Source organism: Schistocerca nitens, chromosome 5, assembly GCF_023898315.1.
Source record: "Schistocerca nitens isolate TAMUIC-IGC-003100 chromosome 5, iqSchNite1.1, whole genome shotgun sequence".
In the NCBI taxonomy this organism is placed as follows: Eukaryota; Metazoa; Arthropoda; class Insecta; order Orthoptera; family Acrididae; genus Schistocerca; species Schistocerca nitens.
Window position 1 is genome coordinate 451,847,396 of NC_064618.1, and position 23,640 is coordinate 451,871,035.

The 23,640-nt window shown below is 37.7% G+C and overlaps 1 protein-coding gene across 8 annotated transcripts in view; it reads left to right on the forward strand.

The window, feature by feature from the left end:
• The window catches only part of LOC126259993 (uncharacterized), a 224,743-nt gene that overhangs the window by 109,241 nt on the left and 91,862 nt on the right, over positions 1–23,640 (forward strand). For all 8 annotated transcript variants that reach the window (XR_007546584.1, XM_049957135.1, XM_049957134.1 and 5 more), the window contains one exon: positions 12,019–12,135. Coding sequence is in view for 7 of the 8 variants with exons in the window: in XM_049957135.1 (XP_049813092.1) it covers positions 12,019–12,135 (117 nt within the window). In the remaining variant the exon portion in view is untranslated. The remainder of the gene's footprint in view (positions 1–12,018; positions 12,136–23,640) is intronic.

Here is a 23,640-nt window from a genome sequence, read left to right on the forward strand (position 1 = left end):
ATTAAATACAGCCTTACAGTACATTTGTTCAGTTATGAAATTTGTTATTAACAACCCATCTAGGTCTGAGAATAACAGAGATAGACACAAGTGCAACACTAGGAGGAAAAATGATCTGCGTTATTGTATAATGAATATAACTTTCGCACAGAAAGGAAGAGGAAAGAAATGTGCAGCTATGAAACTCTCTGACTACTTATCAATGGAAATAAAATGCCTGACAGACAGCAGAAGTATTTTCAAATATTCATTAAAGATGTTTCTCCTGGAAAACTGCTTCTGTACATCAGAGGAATTCTTGAGTAGAGATAATTAACTGCTAAAAAAATTAAAAATCTGTGAATGCCTGACATGTAGCCATAAATATTATTTAAATTTTTTTAGTTGTCTATAAGTGTTCTATGTTTGTTCTGTTGACACATACCATGTCATAACATATATAGAGAATTCGATCTAAGGAACTAGTAACTAACTAACTATAAATTACAGATCAGAAGGGAGACATATAGCAAAACATACTAAGAGCAACACAAGGCTATAACACCAGAAGAGGAGAAAGATGTGGGTTAGAGATGGCAGTTATCACTGAAGCAACCAGTTTTTGGATGTATCAGATTTTTTCAACACCATTGTAACTGTATAATTAAAACTGCTCTAAATAACCAATTTCTGAAATAACTGATTTCAGTTTTTTATTCCTATTATTTCCTGTGCTCAACATACAAATTGAACAAAGATTTAAAAGTTTTCATTCCTTCAGTCTCAGAATACAAAGAATCATAATATTAAATTAAATAGGTAAATAAAAGAAAACTTAGTCAATCCACTGTTCGCTGCTTTTCTCGAAAGGTGACAAGTGGTTGGCTACTACAGAATTCACTAGCAGTGTCTATTGATTCTAATTTTTTGTAACTCCGCTCAAAAATCATGTTCTAATTGGGGATCATACCAGTATTTGGACATTACAAATACTCAGTGCTAAAGCGTGAAAACTGAGGTTGAAGAATCCATTTTTCGTGTTAATTTTTCCATTTTCTGGGCTACAAGCAGATAAAGGCATATTATGTAGACACATGCAGCAGATTAGCTGCTCTATATTTCTATTGTAAACTATGAATGAAATATTGAGTTTTAAGATGTCTCCTTACATTATGTCACAAGATTGTTGTGACTCTTTCTGTTATTAATCTTTCAAAGCAAATGGAACATCGTACTTCATTGATTACTGTCTTAGTAAAAACTTCAAGATTAGAAATGGCACCATTCTGTAATACAACTGATATCCAACAATGACAGTGAGAAACTATCGTACCGGCCAGATAGAGCAAGTCTTGCACACTGCCTGTACACATGTACCATCTAATAGGCCATGCCACATGGTAACAGGAACATTATTGTCTCAGCAGTGCTGTATCAATTCGTATGCCAAGTGTTTGTTGCTCATTTCTGTTGGCATTGGTATTAAAATTGTACTGACCACTTTTCCCACTTTCTATAATAACGCATCATTTCAAAACAATGCAAACTTTATGAATATAAATTATTTATTCTTTGTAAAAGTTTTATTTAAAAATGAAAAATTTTAGCACAGCTGCTATGGGTAATTGCTATTTTGGTTTATTACCCAGTTATTAGTAAAAAGTGAAAGCACCTCTTATAACCAAGACGAAACAAATACCAAAAAATGTCGGTTATTCAGAACTAAAATACTTGCATTGATTTTTAACTAGTCAATTTTTCTCTTTCCTAATGTGTGTGCAGTGTAGATCAATCTAATTTTGAGAAAGAAATTGATGTTAAAAGAACACATCATTGAACTCGGGGAAAAAAAATTGCTTGTTGATTGTATGATCCATGTCTACACTTAAATATTTACCTGCAGTGATGCCCATAATCAGTCTAAATGGTTCATCATTCTCTATCATACACTCATCTTCAAAAGCAACAAGAAATTTATACCACCTGTTCAATGATCATTGTTTTGTGAAAGGAAATTTGTGATAGATACACAAAAGTGTATAAAAATGGGAAAAAAAATTGCTTGTTGATTGTATGATCCATGTCTACACTTAAATATTTACCTGCAGTGATGCCCATAATCAGTCTAAATGGTTCATCATTCTCTATCATACACTCATCTTCAAAAGCAACAAGAAATTTATACCACCTGTTCAATGATCATTGTTTTGTGAAAGGAAATTTGTGATAGATACACAAAAGTGTATAAAAATGGGAAAAATATTATCTTTTTCTCATGTGTCTCTTTACCTCTGTTTTATGAGAACAAACTACTACTACATACTGTACCAGTTCATAAAATTTCTGAATCACCCTTCCCTGACTAAAAGGTGCATGTACTTCAGACTGAACCTGGTGTGACATATTTACTTCTGACATAGACCAACAAGTTTACATCAGTGAAAGTTATTTTGCAGTACATTACTACATAAAATTAACATGAGCAGAACACTATAGTTCCAAGTGTACCACCACAAAACATTGTTCAGTTACAGTCATTATCACATTATTAGTATTCTGTTATTCAGTTTAAAAATGTGATGAAATATGTACAGTATTCTTCAAAATACACATTTACTGGAACTAAAGTCATTTGTAACTATGAACTAGTTATGTATAAAAATGATGAATTGTGACTGTGACTCACAGGATTATTAAATGTCATCCTTACTTTCTGTTCATATATAATTCATACATTATATCAATATTTTATGTTTTTGTAATAGTGTAAGAAGCAAATGTTGATGTGCTAAAAATTTTGGATTTCGGTGCATACCCATTGTTATTTTGTGTTATTTTGAAAAAATTAATTGTTATGTATTAATTTAAATAATTAATGTGTGAAATGCTACTTGTCTTTCTGTGTGTTTTTTCTTCAGTTGGTTGTTCACTACCTTGTTTTGTCACATAGTGCTAAACTTTTGAGCTACACGCCAAACAGTTTTAAAGTGCAAAAATAATAAAAGAGATATTAAAAAGAAAGATGTTATCACTATAAAAGATTCATTCTCGTGTGGCTAAGGGACCGCATCAAACGTGTGTTAAAGTACCAAACAAGTAGTGTGACAAGTAGCCCTTGCGGGAACAGTTTACTTGAAGAGAACTATATTAAATGAAAAAATCTACTGACACCATAGAATGACAGATATCTTATCAATATAGAAATTGTAAACCTTCCTTTTTAGTGTTAGTACAGTGATGGAACATTTTGTCAGGCATAGTTCTTTTGGCCCCAGACTTTGATGGTAACTTGCAGCCAAAGACTAAGTCCAGGCTTTAACTGCTGAATTCTTAATACTATGAGTTAGAAGACTGAATTCTTAATACTATGTAACATGAAGCTTGAAAGCAGTGATGATATTATTTGAATAATATTTTACACTGTTTTAATGGAAACTTAGACATCCTTATAATATGGCTATTGCTGCTATTGATGAGCTCAGCTACTGCAAAATAAATATGTAGGCATGAAGAAAAAAAGATGTAGAATATTAAATTTATATTTAAAAAGTTTCAAGAAAAAAATTCAGAGGCATTGCTTTCAGTACACCCTCATATGGAAGGGGCTCCAAATTGTGACAGTATTGTGCAAAGGATACATAGCTACTCACCACATAGAGGAGAAGATGAGTCACAGGCAGGCACAACAAAAACACTGTGATACATTTGAGCTTACAGCCAAAAGACCTACTTCTAAAGTAGAAAACGCACCCATGCGCTTGCCCCCCCCCCCCCCCCCCACACACACACACAGGCACAATCACTGTCTTTGGCTGCTGAGGCCAGACTGCTTACAGCATCTGATAGGAGAAGCAATCTGTGAGTGGCAGGGTGAGGGCGGTATAGCAGAGTACGGATGGATGAACATCTAGTGGTACTTGTAGGAGCATGTAGACATGTGATGTGGAGAGGGTAGGCCTGCTAGGTGCAGCCAGGATGTTTGAGAGGGGGGGGGGATGCAAGGGAGTGGGAAAGGAGACAAGTAGAGGAAATGAAAAAGAGTAATGGGATGTGTTCACGGAATAGAAAGCTATGTAGTACTGGAGAGCGAGCAGGGAAGGTGATAGGTAGGTGAAAGATGGGGACTAGCAGAGATTGAGGCCAGGGTGTAATGGGAACACAGGCTATATTGTAAGGAGCATCCCCACCTGCACAGTTCAGAAAAGTTGGTGTTGGTATAAAGGATCCAGATGATGCAGGTTTTCAAGCAGTCACTGAACTGAAGCTTGTTGTGTTGGGCAGCAGTTTCAACATCAGAACGATACAGTTGTCTCTTGGCCGCAGTTGGACGGTGGCCATTCATGCGGAGAGAGAGCTTGCTTATTTCCATGCAGAAAGCAGCATAGAGGTGCGACTTAGTTTGTAGATCACATGAAGGCTTTCACAGGTAGCCCTGCCTTTGACTGGATAAAAGATGCCTGTGATTGGACTGAAGTAGGCAGTGGTGGTGGGATGTACGGTACAGGTCTTGCATGTAGGTCTGTTGTAGGGATATGAGCTGTGAGCCAAGGGTTTTGGAGAAGGGCTGTAGTAGGGATGGATAAGGATTGTTGCTGGATGGAGGAATACAACTGTGAGAGGATAGGTAAAGGTAGTGGTAAGATATTCCTCATTTCAGGGTATGGCGAGAGGTAGTTGAAACACTGGGAGAGAATACGATGCAGTTGCTCCAGTCCTAGTTGAGATTGAGTCACAAGGGTAGTGCTCCTTTGTGGCCAGATGGTGGGAATATGGAAAGTGGTAAATGACTGAAGAGGCAAGGCATGAGGGATCTGTCTCTGTATGTTATTAGGAGGTAATTTTGGTCTGTGTGCAGTTTGTCCATGATAAGTTGATGATTGGGGCAGTGGCTGTTGGGAACAGCCCCACATTATGGCTGCCGAGGGGAGAGGAGTGGTGAGGGAATGGTAGCATCGGCTGCTTGTAGCAGTGCTGGCACCACTACCTGCATTTTGTGCCCTAATACGAAATCTGAGGCGGCACTCATGAAAATATTGCCCGCTTAAGTGACACTTCCATCTGATCGAAAATCACCTAATTCGTTGACATATTCATTCTTGAAAGCTTTACCTGCAACTTATGTATTATTCATTTACTGAAAATTATGATAAGTGAAAGCAGATGACTGTACAGCTTCTGATATTGTGAATCAAAAGTCAAAAACTGATTTTTGGAATCTGTTTGCACATTGCATTCATTAAAAACATCACATCAGTAATGTTTACAAAGTGCAATTAATTGTGCCTGAAAGAATTGTCAGAATGGTGTTCACTAAAGATCAGTGTCATTTGTGTTTGATTCAAGATCATCATCATCATCATCATCATCATCATCATCACTTCAGAGCATGATATTGATGATTTCTTCGATGGCTGTTTCCATTATTTCATTTTTTGCCCAATACTATTGTTGCAGCTGCTGCACTTTCTTGCTGTAACCTTGCCAGTCATGTGCAATAATGAACGGAAAACAGCATTAACAGGATTATGCAGTCTTTCCTTCGACATGTCACCAGAGACATTTTCCTCCCTGAAATTGTGTTTTATGTTGGCCCTTACCAACTCTATGAGATATAGATTGCAATTTCAGGGTGGTTAATGGACTACTTTGTGGCCCCTGCTCTCATCAATTTTATTCATGGGGTAAGAGTCGTTGCAATTTATTTGCCTGTCTCGAAACCGTTCTGATATCGTAATCATGACACCATTTTTATTAGGCATTATGCCAGACTTCCTGCTGTTGTGTGACACATATCCGTATAATCACAGAACTGGGTGGAACTCCCATAGCTGAAATCCCCCTCCCACACCCTCATGTCGATGTCTGCTGGGTTTTTCAACTTCAAGTAGTTCACAAGCTAGTGAAAACAGTGTCTTTCATGAAACTTCCTGACAAATTAAAAGTGTGTACTAGACTGGGTTCCCTGGTTCGGGTCCCAGTCTGTAACACAGTTTTAATCTGTCAGGAAGTTTCAAATCAGCACACACCCACTGCAGAATGAATATTCTTTCTAGTTTCTTGCACTTTATTGCAAGTAATTTCTGAATTATTCATTTTGTGGGAATTTTTCTAAAACTTACAAAAGTAGTCTGTGTTCAATACTGGTGCAAAAATATCAGTGTCAAAAAAGAGAATGGGACAAAGACAGATGGGCCAAAACAAGTGTACCAGTGGAGCCACTAAACGCATATAACTGGAACCACCAGTCAAGGAAGTGTGAAATGAATTTACTAATCAATTTGTTTCATGAGAAGAGAAAGTAGAATGATAATACAGACATCTTTAAATGTTAGCTGATTTTTTTAATGCTACTGTAAACATAAATGCATTACATTTGTTATAAAAATAGTAAATACTACTTGAAAAACTTGAAGGTAATTACAACACGGTCTCTTGGTGACATACTGTGCCTCATTTTTTATTTACTGTTGTCGAATATTTGATTATGCGGTAGAGAAGAGATGTATCAGCTGAAGATTTGAAGACAAAAGATGTTTGAAATTTGCATATGACATCCTCATAGATTTTAATTAAAATGAAGTTCTCTGATTTTAGATAATTGAATAGTGTCTCTTATTAACATCAGTATGTCATCTAATGTATTTTTCTGTTATTTTCTTATTTCTTTTATTTTCGTATGTCACCATGATTTTTATTCATTAATAATAATGCAACAACAGTGGCGACTGCTCTTGGTTTTTAAGAATAACTACAGTTCTGCAACAGGTACTTGCAGCAGGTTCCTGAAATAAACTTGCCCCAGTGACTTGAAGAAGTAAACTTGAATAAATTTTTATTCTAATGTAAACACCACAGCAAGGGCTTACAGATGTTGCTTGCATGTGGACACCAAGCCTTCCGTAATACTTCGCATCTAGCAGCAGCTTCACATTGAGTTTTTCCAAGTAGTGCCAATTTTCTCTGCTTCTGGTAGCACTAGTGAAATGATCAAATTATTGTGGCCAAACTGTAGGCCTCATTTAGTCTCTTGAAATATTTTAAGAGGGACTGCTAATTACTACAGATGCAATAGCCATGGGCGGTTGTGGTGTATGGAAGGGACTTCTTGGTATGTAATGGTTGGCAGCTGTCAAAATAGAGGTATTGCTTGTGGTTGGTAGGTTTTGATGTGGGCAGGGGTAGAGAGAGGTGGCATCAGTAGTGATGAGCAGGGCAGCATGTGGTAAAGGAACAGGAACTGTGGAGAGTCGTTGAAGAAAACGGTTGGTGTGTCGCGTATAGAAGGGTATGTTTTGTGTAACAGTCTGAAGGTGTTGGTCCATGAGAGCATAGATTCTCTCTGAGTGGGCATAGTAATCAGCCACAATGGGGTATGCTGGATGGTTGGGTTTATGGACTTAGGAAGCATCTAGAAGGTAGGAATACAGGGGGTGGTAGGGATGAGGAGAAAGAGAGACTTAGGGGGGAGGTTCTGGGATGGACGCAAGGATTTGAGGAGATCCTGTTGGATTTCTGGGATGTGGTCACTGTAGCGGGGTTACTAGGTGACCAAACCTGACAACAGGTGTGATCTCTCTGCCACGTAATTCCTGTAGTTTAAAACCACTGACCACATGCCTCAGCAGCCAGGGTCAGTTCACATGTATGTGTGACTGTGTGTGTGTGTGTGTGTGTGTGTGTGTGTGTGTGTGTGTGTGTGTGTGTGTGTATTTTCTACTTCAAAAGAAGGCATTTTGGCTGAAAGCTCAAATGTATAGTAGTCGTTTTGTTGTGCCTGTCTGCAGTTCAGTGTCTCCTCAATATGGTGAGTAGTAGTTTATCCTGTTCATAACCTATTGTTGTCATGCCATCTTGGATTTTCCATTGATTGTACTTGCAAATTCTGTTAGCTGATAGTGCCACAACTCTTTGGTTACCATTTCTTTCACATCTTGTCACCAGTCTCTGTACACATTTTACCTGCTGTGCTCACTGCTCACTCACACTTTTTGTGGACAGGGGGAATATGTTCATTCTTCTCGCTTTTTGTTATGTGCTTTATGCAATCCCATTTGTCTGTCTGCTAAACTTTTATATTGTCCGACACAAATCTTGGATGGAAGACATCCTAGTATGCAGGCAGCTCAGTAGTTTTAGAGGGAGTGCATTGGCTGTTTTCATAGTAGCCAGTTTTTTTTTCTTCTTCTTCTTCTTAATACACAAGATGTTCCAGGAGGAACACACAGTATTTCAGGGCATGTTAGTACAGACTAATTCAGATAAAACATTATACATAAAATGTGTCCTATTTTATTGGTTACTTAGATCAGCTGTTTGAAAGTAATGAAAACAAACTACCCACAGAAGATATTAAGCAAACACAAATGATCCAACTCAGAGTTGGTTTTCATAATTTTTATTTATGACTTCAATGCACTTTCAAATTGCCTTGAAAAAACCACTTGTTTCTCTACTGATATCACCCAGGCACTCATTTATGAGGGTGGCACTCTTCATAATTTGAACAATTAATTCATACTTTTTGTTTACTTTTTCTTTGAAGAGTTAACCTGTCAGCCACACCTTGGGCAAAAATATGAAGATTTAAGGTCTGAGGATTTTGCTGTCCAAGAAACGAGGTCATTCCTATGAATCCATCTTCTGCAGATTGTTAGATTTAGATGATGACACCAGATGACTGCAGTGTCTTGCTGGAAGAACATACCCATCCTTCAGACGGAGGAATGTCATCCAGTAATGGCAGAAGCTTGTTTTTAATTGATACAGTCATACCACACCAAACTTTTACAGAGAAGAGTTCTTGAACCACAAAGGCATGTGGGTTTTTGTTGGATCACCAGTCTGAGTTACGGGTGTTACTGAGACTGTCACGAGTGAAAATAACTTTATCAGTAAACAGTATGAGTGGCATCTTTCAGCAATTTGCAATCAGCAGATAACAGAAGTCCAATCATCTATCATCTCCTTCTTAAAGTTATTGAATCTGTGGCAGATAATCAGAGCAGAGGCCATGCATGTGTAATGTCCAACATATTATTGTACGTGTAGAAATTCTGAATGTGTTTGTTTGATTTACATTCAGATGAAATGTGACTTCTGCGCTCTATGCTAGTCCCGTGCAGTTCAGTGAAAACATGAGTAAACACCTTGTATGTAGTACTTGTCAACAGTGTTCTCTGCATACAGCTGCAGCATCTCCGTTACAAAATGTGTACGTAGTATCATATCAGCATACTCAGCATTTGTAAATACATGTGGCATGCTAAATATTCAATAAAATTGGCCACAAATCACAATAACAGTTTGGAAATTCAATTATGTAATCTCAAGTACAACCTCACAACTTGAACTTCAAAACAAAGCAACTGGAGTACCAGCACTTGAAAAACTCATTTCTGTACACTGTTGCATCTCTGTAACTATTAAAAATTAGACCCATGTTATATAGAATGCTTTGATGACTTAATCTATGTTACTGTCTCCCAAAATGTTCACTAGTTCTCCTGAAACAACCAACAGAGCAAGGTGACACAGTGATTAAAACACTGAATTCATATTCAGGGGATGGTGGTTCAAATATGTGTCTGGCCATCCAGATTTAAGTTTTCCGTGATTTCCCTAAAGCGCTCCAGGCAAATTTCAGAATGGTTCCTCTGAAATGACATGGCGAACTTCCTTTCTCATCCATGAAACTTTTTTGGCTTGTGCTCCATCTCTGATGATCTTAATGTTGACATTACATTAAACCCCAATCTTCCTTTGTGAAACACCCTGCATAAAGTAATCTAAAAGTTATATTAATAATTATTGGTAGGAGTAGATTTGCACTAGGCATAATTGGTTGTTGTTATACTTTACAGAAGTATCTTGCAATGCTCATCTTGCTTATTAATATATAATTTTACTTGTTGCACGTCAATGAAGGCACTCCTTCATTACAGGGTTTACGGACCACAATGTGTGAATGAATGGGAAATATTGTGAATGTAGACTGTAGCCTTAACTGTGTTTGTAAGTACAGGGATGTTGGTTTTAGTTATTTATTGTGCCATTTACTGTAAAACTTATTCCCTAATAAAAAAGTTATATGATGAAGTTTTTAAGTTATGTCTCTTGTTCCATAATATTATGAAAAGAATAGATAGCTGCTCACCATAAACATGACACATTGGGGTAAAGGCAGGTGCAACAAAAAGACAGTTACACATTGAGTTTTTGGGCAAAGCCTTCTTCAGAAAAGAAAACACACACACAAACACAAACATTCACACATACCTCATACCTCATGCACACATGACTGCTGCCTGTGGGCTGTTCAGCTATAATTCAACTCTCACATTGAACGAAATCAGAGTGGGGTGGGGAAGGGGGAGGAATAGCAAGGGACAGGTGGGGGGGTGGGTGGGGGGGAGGAGCACTGTCTGGAAGAGAGGGACTAAATGGCAGGCAGACAAGGTTATCAGCTGCAGTGTTGGGAAGCTGTGAAAGGGGGGGGGGGGGGGGAGAGGAGAGAGGAGGACAGGCCAGGTCACCTGTGCGTGAAATCAGCCACATGATATATCAGCTCTACCGCAATCATTTCACAGCATATTTTATTGGTATGACTACCAATTAGTTGTCTACCAGGTTGAACAGCCACTCCATAACTATGGCCAAGAACAAAGTGGACCATCCTGTGGCATAACATGCAGCTGAACATAACAAGCTTGATTTCAATGGCTGCTTCGCAGCCCGGGCCATCTGAATCTTCCCCTCCATCTTCAGCTTTCTGAAATGTGCAGATTGCTCACTCTGTCCTATCACCTGCTTCCAGTTCCTGATCCCTCACCCAATGGTGCATCACTTTCTGCCAATGTGCCCAATGATCCTTACCCTCTCCCTCCTGCCCCCCCCCCCCCCCCCCCCCCCCCCCCACAACTTTCAGATGCTGCAATTGGCAGTCTAATCATGATGCCATGTAGTTTCTGCACACTCTGTCAGACAGTGCTCTTCTCTCCCCCCACCCCTCCTCCTTCCCCACCCTACTCCTTATTGTTGCTGTTATTCAACGTGAGAGTTGTATTGTAGCTGCAGCATCTTGAGATAGCGGTCATGTATGCATAATGTGTGTGTGTGTGTGTGTGTGTGTGTGTGTGTGTGTGTGTGTGTGTGTGTGTCCTTGTCCTTTTTTTCTTTTCTGAAGAAGGGTTTGGATAAAAGCTCAATGTGTAATAGTCTTTTCACTTTGCCTGTCTGAAACTCGGTGTGTCATCTCTATATAGAGAGTAGCAATCTACTTTTTTCATAATATTGTTGGTACGCCATCCTGGACTTTCCTTTGTTATATCTTGCTCCATAATTGTTGATACAGCTGTTACTTTAATATTTACTAATGTTTTTCTTGATGTGTATAACAGATGTACTCACACAGTAACTTTGTAAGCAGCACTTTACAGTGATCCTAGTCACCTCCCCCCCCCCCCCCTTTTTCTTCTCCCCCTCATGGTCATTTTTGTAGTTTTAAAATTCGATACATGTTTTGTGGCTATGATTCCCAAAAAAAAAAATTCTACAATTCTATAGCTCAAGACTGAGAGTACATAGTATGTAACTTTGTGGAAACATGCTGAAGACAATCTCATTCTTAAAATGTGTTCATCATTCCATTCAACTGATAGTCATTATTCATCCCTGGCAATTTTATACTTGTAAAATGATACAGGAAATTATTATATACATTTAACTTGACAGAATTGTCTTCCTGAGCTAAGTTAATGAGATTATTTTCATTGAGGTCTGTGTTACATTATGACATTTTGAGCCACTGTAAAAGTCATTGAGGGTCCCATATGCTTTTTCACCAGGACTTCTTTCTGTGACTACAGCATTGCTGCGATGTAAGTAACACGTGGTGAATTGGAGCCTGTAGCAATAATAAATTTCTTGACTCATTGTTTCTTACAGGCCATTGTTTTTTATTTTTTATATTAGTGAGCATTGTGTTTTTAATACATTCCCCAAAACATTACAGTTGCAACAATTTTTTAATTTGTATTCCAGATTCAGTGTGGCGGAGCTCATTGGCAAGCCAAGATGAGCTTCAGGAGGTCATACAGTTGTTGTCTGTGCAACCTCAACAGGCAACACAACTGCATCATCCAAGTATGCACATGCCAGGTATAGTAAAAAGATTCTAATAATTTGATCCTGTACTAATAAACTTCAGTGTTTTACGAGCTGAAAAGATGTAAACCATATTTTCAGTTAGTATATTAACAGGCCAAATTTTGCACTGTATTTGGCTAAATTATTTTAATGATTGTCTCCATCTAGTGGTTATTGTTGTTGGCTAATGATGTATAGTTGTTGGATTATTTGTGAACATCTCTGATTCTTCTGGGGTAGCAACATTTTACTCCATTTGACAAAGTGGTATCAAATAGGAAGGCATGTGCTAAGTGGGAACAACAGACATTTATTTTTATGTCATATTGACACACTATGCTATTGCCCTTCTTTATGATAAACTTTCATTTTCAAGTATGCTGAGTTAAAAGCTAGCTCTATCTGTTGTTTAGATTTCACTGTAGCACTAAATGTTCAGCATCATACTCTTTACAAAATAAGAAAAGATTGTTCTCACTTGTCTTCTCATTCAATTTATGGCAACTGACTTACCTACTCGACTTGTCATAGATGCATTTCAGATTTTTAGCAGCAGCTGTTTTAAAGTGTTACATGGAAAATTTGTTCAGGAATTAAAGTTGATTCAGTTTTAAGTTGTCATCATCAAGAGTTAGGTTATTATTAAAACATGTCTGCTTACAGTGTATGGTTATTAGATCTTATCGAAGTCTCTCTACATTTGCGTGGTGTATCATTGCAAAGAAAAAGAGAGGACACACTGTCTTGCTCCATATATTATGGTTTCTTTCTCTGCCATCCATAAATGGAATCTTTGAAGAACAATTCCTAATTCATTGTATGCTATTATTAGTCATGTTTTATTTACGTAGTGTGTTTTGGCATGATGTGTTCTGAAGAATATCTGTGGATTCAACCCTTAATAATTTTCTTGGGTTGTTCTAGGTGACTTGTTGTGAGATGTTATAAATTTTTAGTATATTATCTGATAGTTAAGATTTTCGACATTGGCGATATGTTCCCCCATGAGGCAAATGCTCAAATCTCCTGTGAGGCAACTAAGCCTGTAGCAGTTGTGCTGCCCTTCTTTTCATATGGTTTATGTCTCCTGTACATCAATTCCACATTTTTAAGTAGTATTCCAGTGGAAGCAATACATATCTTTTATAAGAAATACTTTTCATAAACGAACTGGAGTTTTCTAATGACTTACAATTGAAAGTGTGTGATTGTTGCATTTCATACCACCATACATTTTTACTCCATATATTGGTATGAGTAGTAATTATTAACCAGTAATCTTATGGGCAATCTTTATTCATAAGGAATTACAAAATTCTAGATTTACTACATTAAGAACTATTCATTAGCCTTTGTATAAGATTGAAATTTTTCAAAATTTGACTGATTATTGTCAAAAATTTGATCCAACATTTCCTCAAAGATTGTTGTCATCTGCAAAAAGTCAGATTGAAATCAATATGGTCATAGAAGTTATTAATGTGCAACATAAACAGAGAAGGCTATATCCCTCTCCCTAGGACACACATGGAATTAATTAACTTAGTACTTATGTTGGCTGATAATAATGAGATTGATTCTGTATTGGCAAGGAATACTCATTTTATTCATAAACCTGCCTAACATTCTATACAAATCCATTATCAACCAGATACACTGTCATATGCTAACCTTTTCATTGATAACACTTAACTTCATTTATCCTAAATCTCATCAATTTCTTCCCCATTCATTTCACCATCAGTACTTCCACATTAATAGCTGCCATCTGTTCCACACCAAAAAGTGCCTCCAATATAGCCAGACACACGTGCCTGTACTCTGCAAGCTCTGCTAGCAGCAGAGTGTGCATAGCCTCCCAGTATAGTATCTCCCACTTCCTATACCAAATTCATATGGTACGTGAGAGGAAAAATTATTGGTACTTTTCTGTAAGAGTGACTTTATCTGATGTTATCATTGTGACAATGGCACAGGTGGAAACTGTCCCTGCAATGTATCCTCCTTTTCCACAACCCCCAGACTTGATTGTCTTATAGTCCTTGCCCCCCTAACTGTCTTTTGAGAGAAAAATAGACGTTATCTTTTCCACCTGTAGTCTCAGTGTTCCTTCTGACAGCCCCCTAACCTGCCACTGCACACCCATACATGTTCCGACATAGCATAATCTCTCCTAATCCCCTCCAGTTCCAACATAGCATAATCTCTCCTAATCCCCTTCAGTTCCATTTCTCTATCTCCTCACTCAACACACCTTCCATTCCCCAATTGTCAGTCCTAGCCAAGATCGCTACTCGCCCCAGTCAGGTGGAAGCATTGTGAGACAACTGTGTGTGTGTGTGTGTGTGTGTGTGTGTGTGTGTGTGTGTGTGTTAGCAATGAAAAATAACTTACTTTATCCAAAAGCTAAGCAATTTTCCGTCTTTTCTACATGCCTTTCCACTGCTCAGCACCTCCTGTATTTGGTGAGTAGCGATCTATCCTCGTTTACATATTATTTTCTTTATTAGGTGTTGATGTGGTATTCAATCAAAAGTTTGTAGATAGTCAAGAAGCACTGAAGCCAACTGGCTTCCTCTGTCCGTACAGTTCATACAATATAACAGATAAACACTGCAAGTAGATGCCCATGGCCATTGTTTACAAAATCTGTGCTATAACCATAGAGAACCATGTCAGAACTCAGGTTATGTGCTAGAATAAGGCTACAAATAGAAATGGGTGATACAGAACAGTAATTATTAGACTCAAGTTTTTCTGTGTTTGTAGATTTGCATGGTTTTTACTCTTATGGAAACATGGCCATTAAATAATTTTGCAAGGGATATACAGTAAATCATGATCAAAAGTGGAGTTAACTCAAATTTCTACATTGAACCAGACAGACTATTAACCACTGTGGCCTTGTTAAATTTTAGAAATGTCAGTAGATTTTCAACACTATATGCATTGATTGCACATGCATATTGCACATTGCATATGACACATCTTTGCAGTAGTACTTCAGATGAACGATGGCAGTATTCCATGATTTTCCTTTGTGCGAGAATTGCAAATGGAATTGAACATTTCAACTATAGTTATGCTGTTGTGCCCTGTGCCATCAACAAATATTGTTTATTAATAGTTCTGCTACTGACAGGCTTTACTTGTGACAAAGATATCAAATGTTTTTGGGGTAGGCCCTATGACGGGATTTTACTGTGGTACTTACTGAAGGTTTCAGGTATTGCCCCACTAATAATCAGATTCGTTTTTATTAAATATTGCCTAGTTTCCTTTTTTTAGTTCACATTGTGTCTATTGTGGGGCAGGTACATACCTGCGTGTTCTTCAAGGTACATATTTTGATAGAACTTGATCAGAAATTTATTTGATTGTCATCCAAACTTTCTTGACATGTTCGTTGCCTGAAGTAAGTGATTCTGCTTCCTATTGCAGAGATAAGGTGATTTCCTCCTCCTTTAATGCACTGAGTGTGTAGACTTTTCTATTTGTTTCTGTAATCCTTAGTTCCTTGAAGATTATTATTTTTACAACTCCATCACTTCCCCATATAGGATGAGAGTGTAATCTTATTGGGTCTTATGTAAAAGGCAATTCAGTTAGAAATCTGTCTGATTGATGTCTGACAAGTGAGTGTTGACAATTAAGTAAAAATTTGGGTTAATACTGGAGGTAGAGAATGTGTACAAGGAATTGTCTCAACAAGTCATTTTTATTGGATAATAAGAAAAATTTTGTGAAACTGCAAAATGTAAGATTTCTCTGTTGGTACATACTGTAGTTTTACTACTTCCATTGGCTCTGATGTGTTCTTAAGATTGGTGTCTTTGGACGAGAAAAGGGGAAAAAATGGAAAACTGCTCAGAACAGTGTAGAACTTGTGGGAATTATTATCGAATGAAGATGAAGTACCTTTTGTGACACCCTAAGATATCATTGTTTCTCTGCATGCAGGAAAATTACGGGGTGGTTATAAGCTACTGTTCATTGCTTCTCTAACTGCTGTTAAAATTAATTCTGCAGTTTTTACTGTGTAGCCTTACATTAGAGTATGCCTTGGGTCAAAATAATACAATAGTTTAGACAAAAATTATCAGTATTGTAGAAGAAAATAATTTTCAGTATGTTTTGCAGCATTTATTGTTGTGACTGTGCCCTCCTGTAATGTTTTGCGGTTCTTAGCTGGATTAGGCGGGGGTGGTATGGTAGATGGGTGGCCGGTTTCCGCTCACTACAACACAAAATGCACACGTGGTTAAAATACACTTTATTACAGGAACCAATTGAGTACTTAACTTCAGTGACATCCATTGTAAAGTTCTGTGGTTAACAGCAATCAACTAACATAAACTAATTCTTGAATCTTGTCCATGTCCATATCACAACCATATACAATGACTAACGATCCCTCACAGCTAACTAAGGTGCAAGGCGGAGATGATCACTGTGAAAGACTAGAGCGTTGTGTGAAGTATTGAGGTGCAATGCAAAGTGAGTCCCGATATGATGTGCAGAGGTACTGATTGGCAGATTGAGGCATTGAGAGAGCTCGGTCAGTGGTGGCGGCAGCCTATATACACTTTGCCCAGGGATCGTTATCAGCGTGTAGCCTTGAGGCGTGTCTTCGTCTTCTCCTGTCATAGGCACGCCTAGTTTAGCACCTGCTATACAATGAATCCTAGTACTGATCAGTATGTTGGCTAAGGCATACGCCAGCACATTTTTCATGACCCCTGGTGCTGCTGTGCTATGTTATCACCAGGTATAACACCACCTTCTCTGTGTCTGGTTGAATGTACAATATGTTAACTCTTTACTAATGGTTGCCTTTAAAAATAGCTATGAGCTCGACTTGTTATTCAGTTTCGACTTGCCTTCTTGCTGTTCTCAGTAACTTCTTTTCAGAAGTGCTAGTGCTTCACTGAAAGAGAGAATGGTAACTGCCATCTTTAGCTATGTAAATTATTTCCAATAGCAACTTTGGTTTAAGCACTGTATTTTCTTCCAAAAACTTACACGATTACAACTCACAACCATATAACAATAACTGTTAATCCGTACATTCATCCAAAATCAGCCAATCTCTTTTGTGTCTTTACTACTTTTGACATTCTTGGAGTGGTCTGCTTGTGTATTCTATGGCTTCCTCTCCAAAACACCTTCAGATGGTGGCAGCATGGAGTAGCACTCTCCAACAGCAAGTGGAGATGCCTGCTCACTGTGCAAGCTGCACATACAGGTAACACCTTATCTCACTTCGCGATGTATAAAGAGACATCTCTTGTTGGTGTACTGTTTTTACAAATCCATCTAAGCTATATATAATCTCTGTATTTCATTCACACGGCTATCTTCCATAATTTGAAGAGCCTAACTGTTTGCTATGGCCTTTCCCATGGAAATGTTAGGGAACACAACAGTTTTTGTACATGCGCTATAATCCATTCATCATAAGAATAAACCTGATGTAAACAAACACAAATGTGATGATTGGTCAGAAGCCGTAGTACACATTGTGTTGTTACACTGTTTGAAGTAGGTCCTACTAATGTATTAGATATCTTGAAGGTGGCAGGGCTAAAATACAGAGAGCGAAAGGCTATTTACAATTTGTACAGAAACCAGGTGGCAGTAAGAGTCGAGGGGCATGAAAGGGAAGCAGTGGTTGGGAAGGGAATGAGACAGGGTTGTAGCCTATCCCCGATGTTATTCAATCTGTATATTGAGCAAGCAGTAAAGGAAACAAAAGAAAAATTCGGAGTAGGAATTAAAATCCATGGAGAAGAAATAAAAACTTTGAGGTTCACCAATGACATTGTAATTCTGTCAGAGACAGCAACAAACCTGGAAGAGCAGCAAAACAGAATGGACAGTGTCTTGAAAGGAGGATATAAGATGAACATAAACAAAAGCAAAACGAGGATAATGGAATGTAGTCGAATTAAGTCGGGTGATGCTGAGGGAATTAGATTAGAAAATGAGACACTTAAAGTAGTAAATGAGTTTTGCTGTTTGGGGAGCAAAATAACTGATGATGGTCGAAGTAGAGAGGATATAAAATGTAGACTGGCAATGGCAAGGAAAGCGTTTCTGAAGAACAAAAATTTGTTAACATCGAGTATAGATCTAAACGTAAGGAAGTCGTTTCTGAAAGTATTTGTATGGAGTGTAGCCATGTATGGAAGTGAAACGTGGACGATAAATAGTTTAGACAAGAAGAGAATAGAAGCTTTCGAAATGTGGTGCTACTGAAGAATGCTGAAGATGAGATGGGTAGATCACATAACTAATGAGAAAGTATTGAATAGAATTGGGGAGAAGAGAAATTTGTGGCACAACTTGACTAGAAGAAGGGACTGGTTGGTAGGACATATTCTGAGGCATCAAGGGATCACCAATTTAGTATTGGAGGACAGCGTGGAGGGTAAAAATCGTAGAGGGAGACCAAGAGATGAATACACTAAACAGATTCAGAAGGTTGTAGGCTGCAGTCGGTATTGAGATGAAGAAGCTTGCGCAGGATAGAGTAGCATCGAGAGCTGCATCAAACCAGTCTCTGGACTGAAGACCACAACACCAACAAGTTACTTTAAATGAAACTTTAAGATACGCAAATGTATTAACAACCATCAGTGTTTTCCTTAATCACGCTTTAGCCACATAGTTTTTATTTAAAAAATCGTGTACAGTCACAGCCTCTGCAGCGTTGTGCTCTGATTATCGCGATGTTAATGTGCAATATGAAAATGGCTGAGGTTGCTTTCTGATCCGCAGTGAAACACGCACATGGAACACGGTTAAAAAATGCTGAGAAATAGGCTGTTCTTAATGTTTTTCATAAATTTATGGAGATAATTGGCTTTGAAGTTTACCCAGCATTGTATGTAGTGCAGTTGATAAATAATCACAAACTGCATGTGCAGCGTAGTCGGTAGCATAGTGGGATGTGAACCAATTGCGGTTTTTCGTGTATTGATGCAAATCTCTCCAGTGTCATTTTTTTTCTCATTCACTTTGAAATACCTACATCTCGTAATTATAAAACTCGTCATCATTTTTTATGAATAATGCTTGTCTTCCTGTTTATAATTACATATCGGGTGCGAAATTCCTGTTTCCATTTCAAAGTTGTTTAAATTAAGAAAACATAACTATTTAATTTTTTAAGGCAAAAATGAAAAACCAAATCCTCTTTATTTGGACTATGTCCATCGTTTTATACCACAGAGATACATAAGTATCGTAGAAACATGAAAAACAATCATTTGCACAGCATTGAGCACGTCATACAAATGCTGCATCTTTACATTTGCTACTGTACCATTACAACATGAACCCAACAGAAATGATCTGGAGCCAAGCTGCGGGATATGGCCTGAGAAGTAACAAGACTGTTGAGCTGTCAAACATACTGCAACTAACACACGCAGCTATTTCAAACGTCACTGCCGAACGCTGGCAGGATGTAGAACAGCTCGTCATAAAAGAAGAAGAGAAAATGCTGTGCCTGGTTGGCGTCGTGGATTCTGTTGTTGATAGGCTTGTTATCAACATAGCCGGTGACACTTCCAGAACTGAAATGTGTTTCTCTGATTCAAATAAGGAAGTAGCAAAGAGATTGCCAGACAACTTACTGTAAATAATACCTTCAGTGGCTTCAGTATTTAACTATATGGTGAAATCCTTCAATACGTTTTTGTGTTACACACAGCTTATGCAGAAAAATTACCCTGTGGTTAAGTCAGGAATTTTCATCATCCTTGTTTTTAATTAAAATAGTACGTTAGCTCAAAATGGTAACGTGTTGCACTTTTCATCTAGTCATCTAAGGAGCATATTGTTGGAGATTTGCAGTGTATTATTTCATTCTGTTTAAAAATTAAATGACATTCAAAGCTGTATTGCTCCTCTGCTCGTCTCTTTTTACATGTGAACTGCAGCTGGCCATGTTACTGTAGGCTAGCTGTACCAGCTGACCGACCAGTGCCGTCCAAGTTAAATGCGCTGGTGAAGCCATTGTCCCATATTATCGCTAAGTCGTGTGTGTGACCCACAGCACAACATGTACCCTTATTATCGTACTTGACAGTACTTGAGACAGCTTGTCTATAGTCCCACATGAAATGGAAATCCAATGAGGTTCCAGCAAAAGTGGAAGAATATGTAGTGCATTGTTTACATCAGGTTTATTCTTATGATGAACGGATCTGTGATGCAGCTGCAGTGTGAATTACTTTTCTTACAGCATTTTACATATGCTAAATAGACTCTACCCATTTATATTTCTCTCTCTTGTCATGGGAAGTAGCAGGTTTTCTAATAAGTGCAGTGTGTCTCACAGGCTCAGTTTCAATTTCAGTGGAAAATGGCACCTTGCACATATTGGTTAAGGGGATGAGTGTAATACCCCGAGTTCACCCTGACCCATGTCTTCCCTGTAAAGTGCCCCTAGTGCCACTGTTATTGACATGCCTCTTTCAGCCAAATGGATGAGTAATGGTAGAGCTTATAGTTTCTGTAGAGGAGATATTATCCGCAGGGCGAGGGGGATAGTCCTTGAATTATCTTTAGTGTCTTGCTCCCACCATACTCATTTGCAGCAGCTTCCAGTTGCTTCACAATAATCAGGATAATTTCCAGTTGCTTATGAATAGGAGTTAACTTATCTCTAGCCCACAATCGGCATTCGCTGTGGGGCTGATTTTGTGCCTGGTGCAGTGTTTTACAGAACAGTAAGCAAATAACTTTAAGCCTGCTGTTCCTCTTTTAATTTAATTTCTGGATATGGTATGCTACATGAATTAAAAGTTTGCTTTGAAAATTGAAGTGACTTTTACCCAACAAAGAGATTTCTGTTTTATCAGGAGAAAAATGTGGGATAAAATTTACTGATTCCCTTAAGCTACATGGGACTTTGTTTTTTCAAGGTTATGATCACCAACAAACTTTCATAACAATCTCGAAAATTGCAAAAATGTATGACTAATGCAGACAGTATACACTCATGTTGAAAGAAAAAACTAATTTTAACATGACAAGATAGTTATATTGTACACTTCAGTAACTGTAACTTGCAGGTATCAGTTTGCTATGAGACATGTTATACACGACACTCTTAACTTTTGATAATTTTCAAAAATATCCATTTATGATGGGCTAAGCTAAAATGCTTTTAAGTTGCGTAGTCTATGAAAATAAGAAATAAACAAGATAGAATAATATACTAATGTGCAATGCATCATAAATTAAAGGCATATTTCCAGAGAGATTAAAATAGGCAATTATTAAACCATTTGTTTAAAGATGACTGATGAGAATTCAATAAAATCTGTTTAATTGCTGATACAATTTTTGAAATATTTTGAGAAAATAAGTTACTCTGGAATGACTTTATGTTTAAGTAGTAATGTATACACAGTAAATCATAATTTGAATTTCAGAAATATTAATCAACTGATAATGCTGTTTGCATCTCTCCATCTTTTACAAATTTTAAAAAATGAAATAGCACCAGTTCACATTTTAATGAGCTATCCACACATTTGAATATTTAAATCACATATTGTTACAAAAGCAGACCTTTTAGGGAATTAACAGTGTTGCTAATGAATGGCTCTTGATAGACTTATTGAAAATAACTGCAGAAGAAAGACTTCTCTGACTGTGCAGAAATCATTAATGGTGTTCTACAAAGTTCACTCTCAAGTCCATTGTTTTTCTCATATTTGTAAACAAACTTCTGTTAGTTGCATGTCAGCCAGAATTAGTTTTTTTAATGAATGATACAAATATTACAAAAAGCCCTAATGGACACTTGAAACAGAGAAAATTGTAAACAATTTGTATGGAGGGCTATTGAAAGGCAAACAGAATCTTCAAACTTTTGGAGTGTACATTTACAACTCACTTGCTTATCATTACTGATCTATTACTTTCTTTGTGAAACAACACTGTACACACTTCTACTAGTCAATATACATTACATTTTCTAGCTTGCTTCAAAGTGATATTGAAATGGTATGTCTGACTGTCTGGCAGTGCATGATGTAAATTCAGTGAAAACAGTTTTTTCTATACAGGAGAGAGGGATGTAGCTACCCTTCACTGGTTATATATATCCTTGGCTGCTTTCAAGCTAGCTTTTAAAGACTGAAGAGCTCTATTACAGTCTTTTATTCCTATCTCAGCTTGATCTCAAAATCACCAGATTGGATTAAGGGGAGGGGGGGGGGTTGAATTAGAATGATGGTGGCTTACATTCTCTAAATTGTATATGTGTATTTATTTTAGTTAGTCAGATTTTCTTTCAAATCCATCCAGAATATACATTTTTCAAAAAAGAAAAAAGAACCTCTGAGGAGGTTGTGGATCCCAAATACATCAAAAAGGTAAAACAGATTGGTGTAGGCTAAGGTAAAAAGAAAAACATGAAATAGATACACGCCATGGACATGGGTTAGAAGAGAGATGTGGATAACACCTTGATGCTATGGGAAATGAAAAGGTAAGAGAAAATTATACTGTGGGTTGTACAATGGTTCTATGGTGTGGCGACATCTATTTGCACCAAGCAAGGTGATGCACTGGCTAGTTCACTGGGCTTGCATTCGGGAGGATGACAGTTCAATCCCACATCCGGCCACCCTGATTTATATTTTCCGTGATTCCCTAAATCGTGCCAGATAAATGCCAGGATGGTTCCTTTGAAAGGGCATGGTGACTTCCTTTCCTAATCCGAAGAGACCGATGACCTCGCTTTCTGGGCTCCTCTCCCAAACAATCCAACCCAACCGTTTATTTGCATGTTTGCAATCATTGTGTATGGCTAAACGAAGTTACCTTGTGAATATCCCATCAACCCAAAAAGTTTTGGGACTGGATTAATAAAAAATTGAGAAAGGTTAAGATGTGTTCTACATAGTCTCCCTCCATTGGACTACAATGCTCAGAACATTCCTAAACAATGTGAGACTGTCAAAACAAGTCTGTCTTTGAGATCTTGTTCAACTCACACATCACATTGCCTTGAATGTCATCTTTGTCGTTAAAACATTGATCCTACATTTTGTCATTTTGTGGTAGGTTTGCATTGATAACACCAATTCTTGTCACTTCTGATGATTCTTTCCAGAAAATTCATCAAGTCACAACAGTGTCCATACATAGTTGTTTTTATTTAGGAGTTGAGGTGTGCGAGACAAACTTTGTGCACACTTTCCTCTTCTTCAAAACATGCTGGAGAATGACTTTAACACTTGATTTAGAGATGATGCTCCACTGAAATTTGCATCTCTGTGATATTCACACACCATGACTGCACATCCACTACTTAACACTGCCTGCCAACTGGTTGAATGCACATCTGTTGTTTACAGTTATTAGTTCAAGCTGCCATGTAGTTATTGTGTTGACGTTGCTTATATGCCAGGAATAAAATTAGTCTCTGAACTTTTTGGATGGATGATGTATCATCTGAAATGATGAGTGGAATGATTTTTGGAAAAAAAAGGT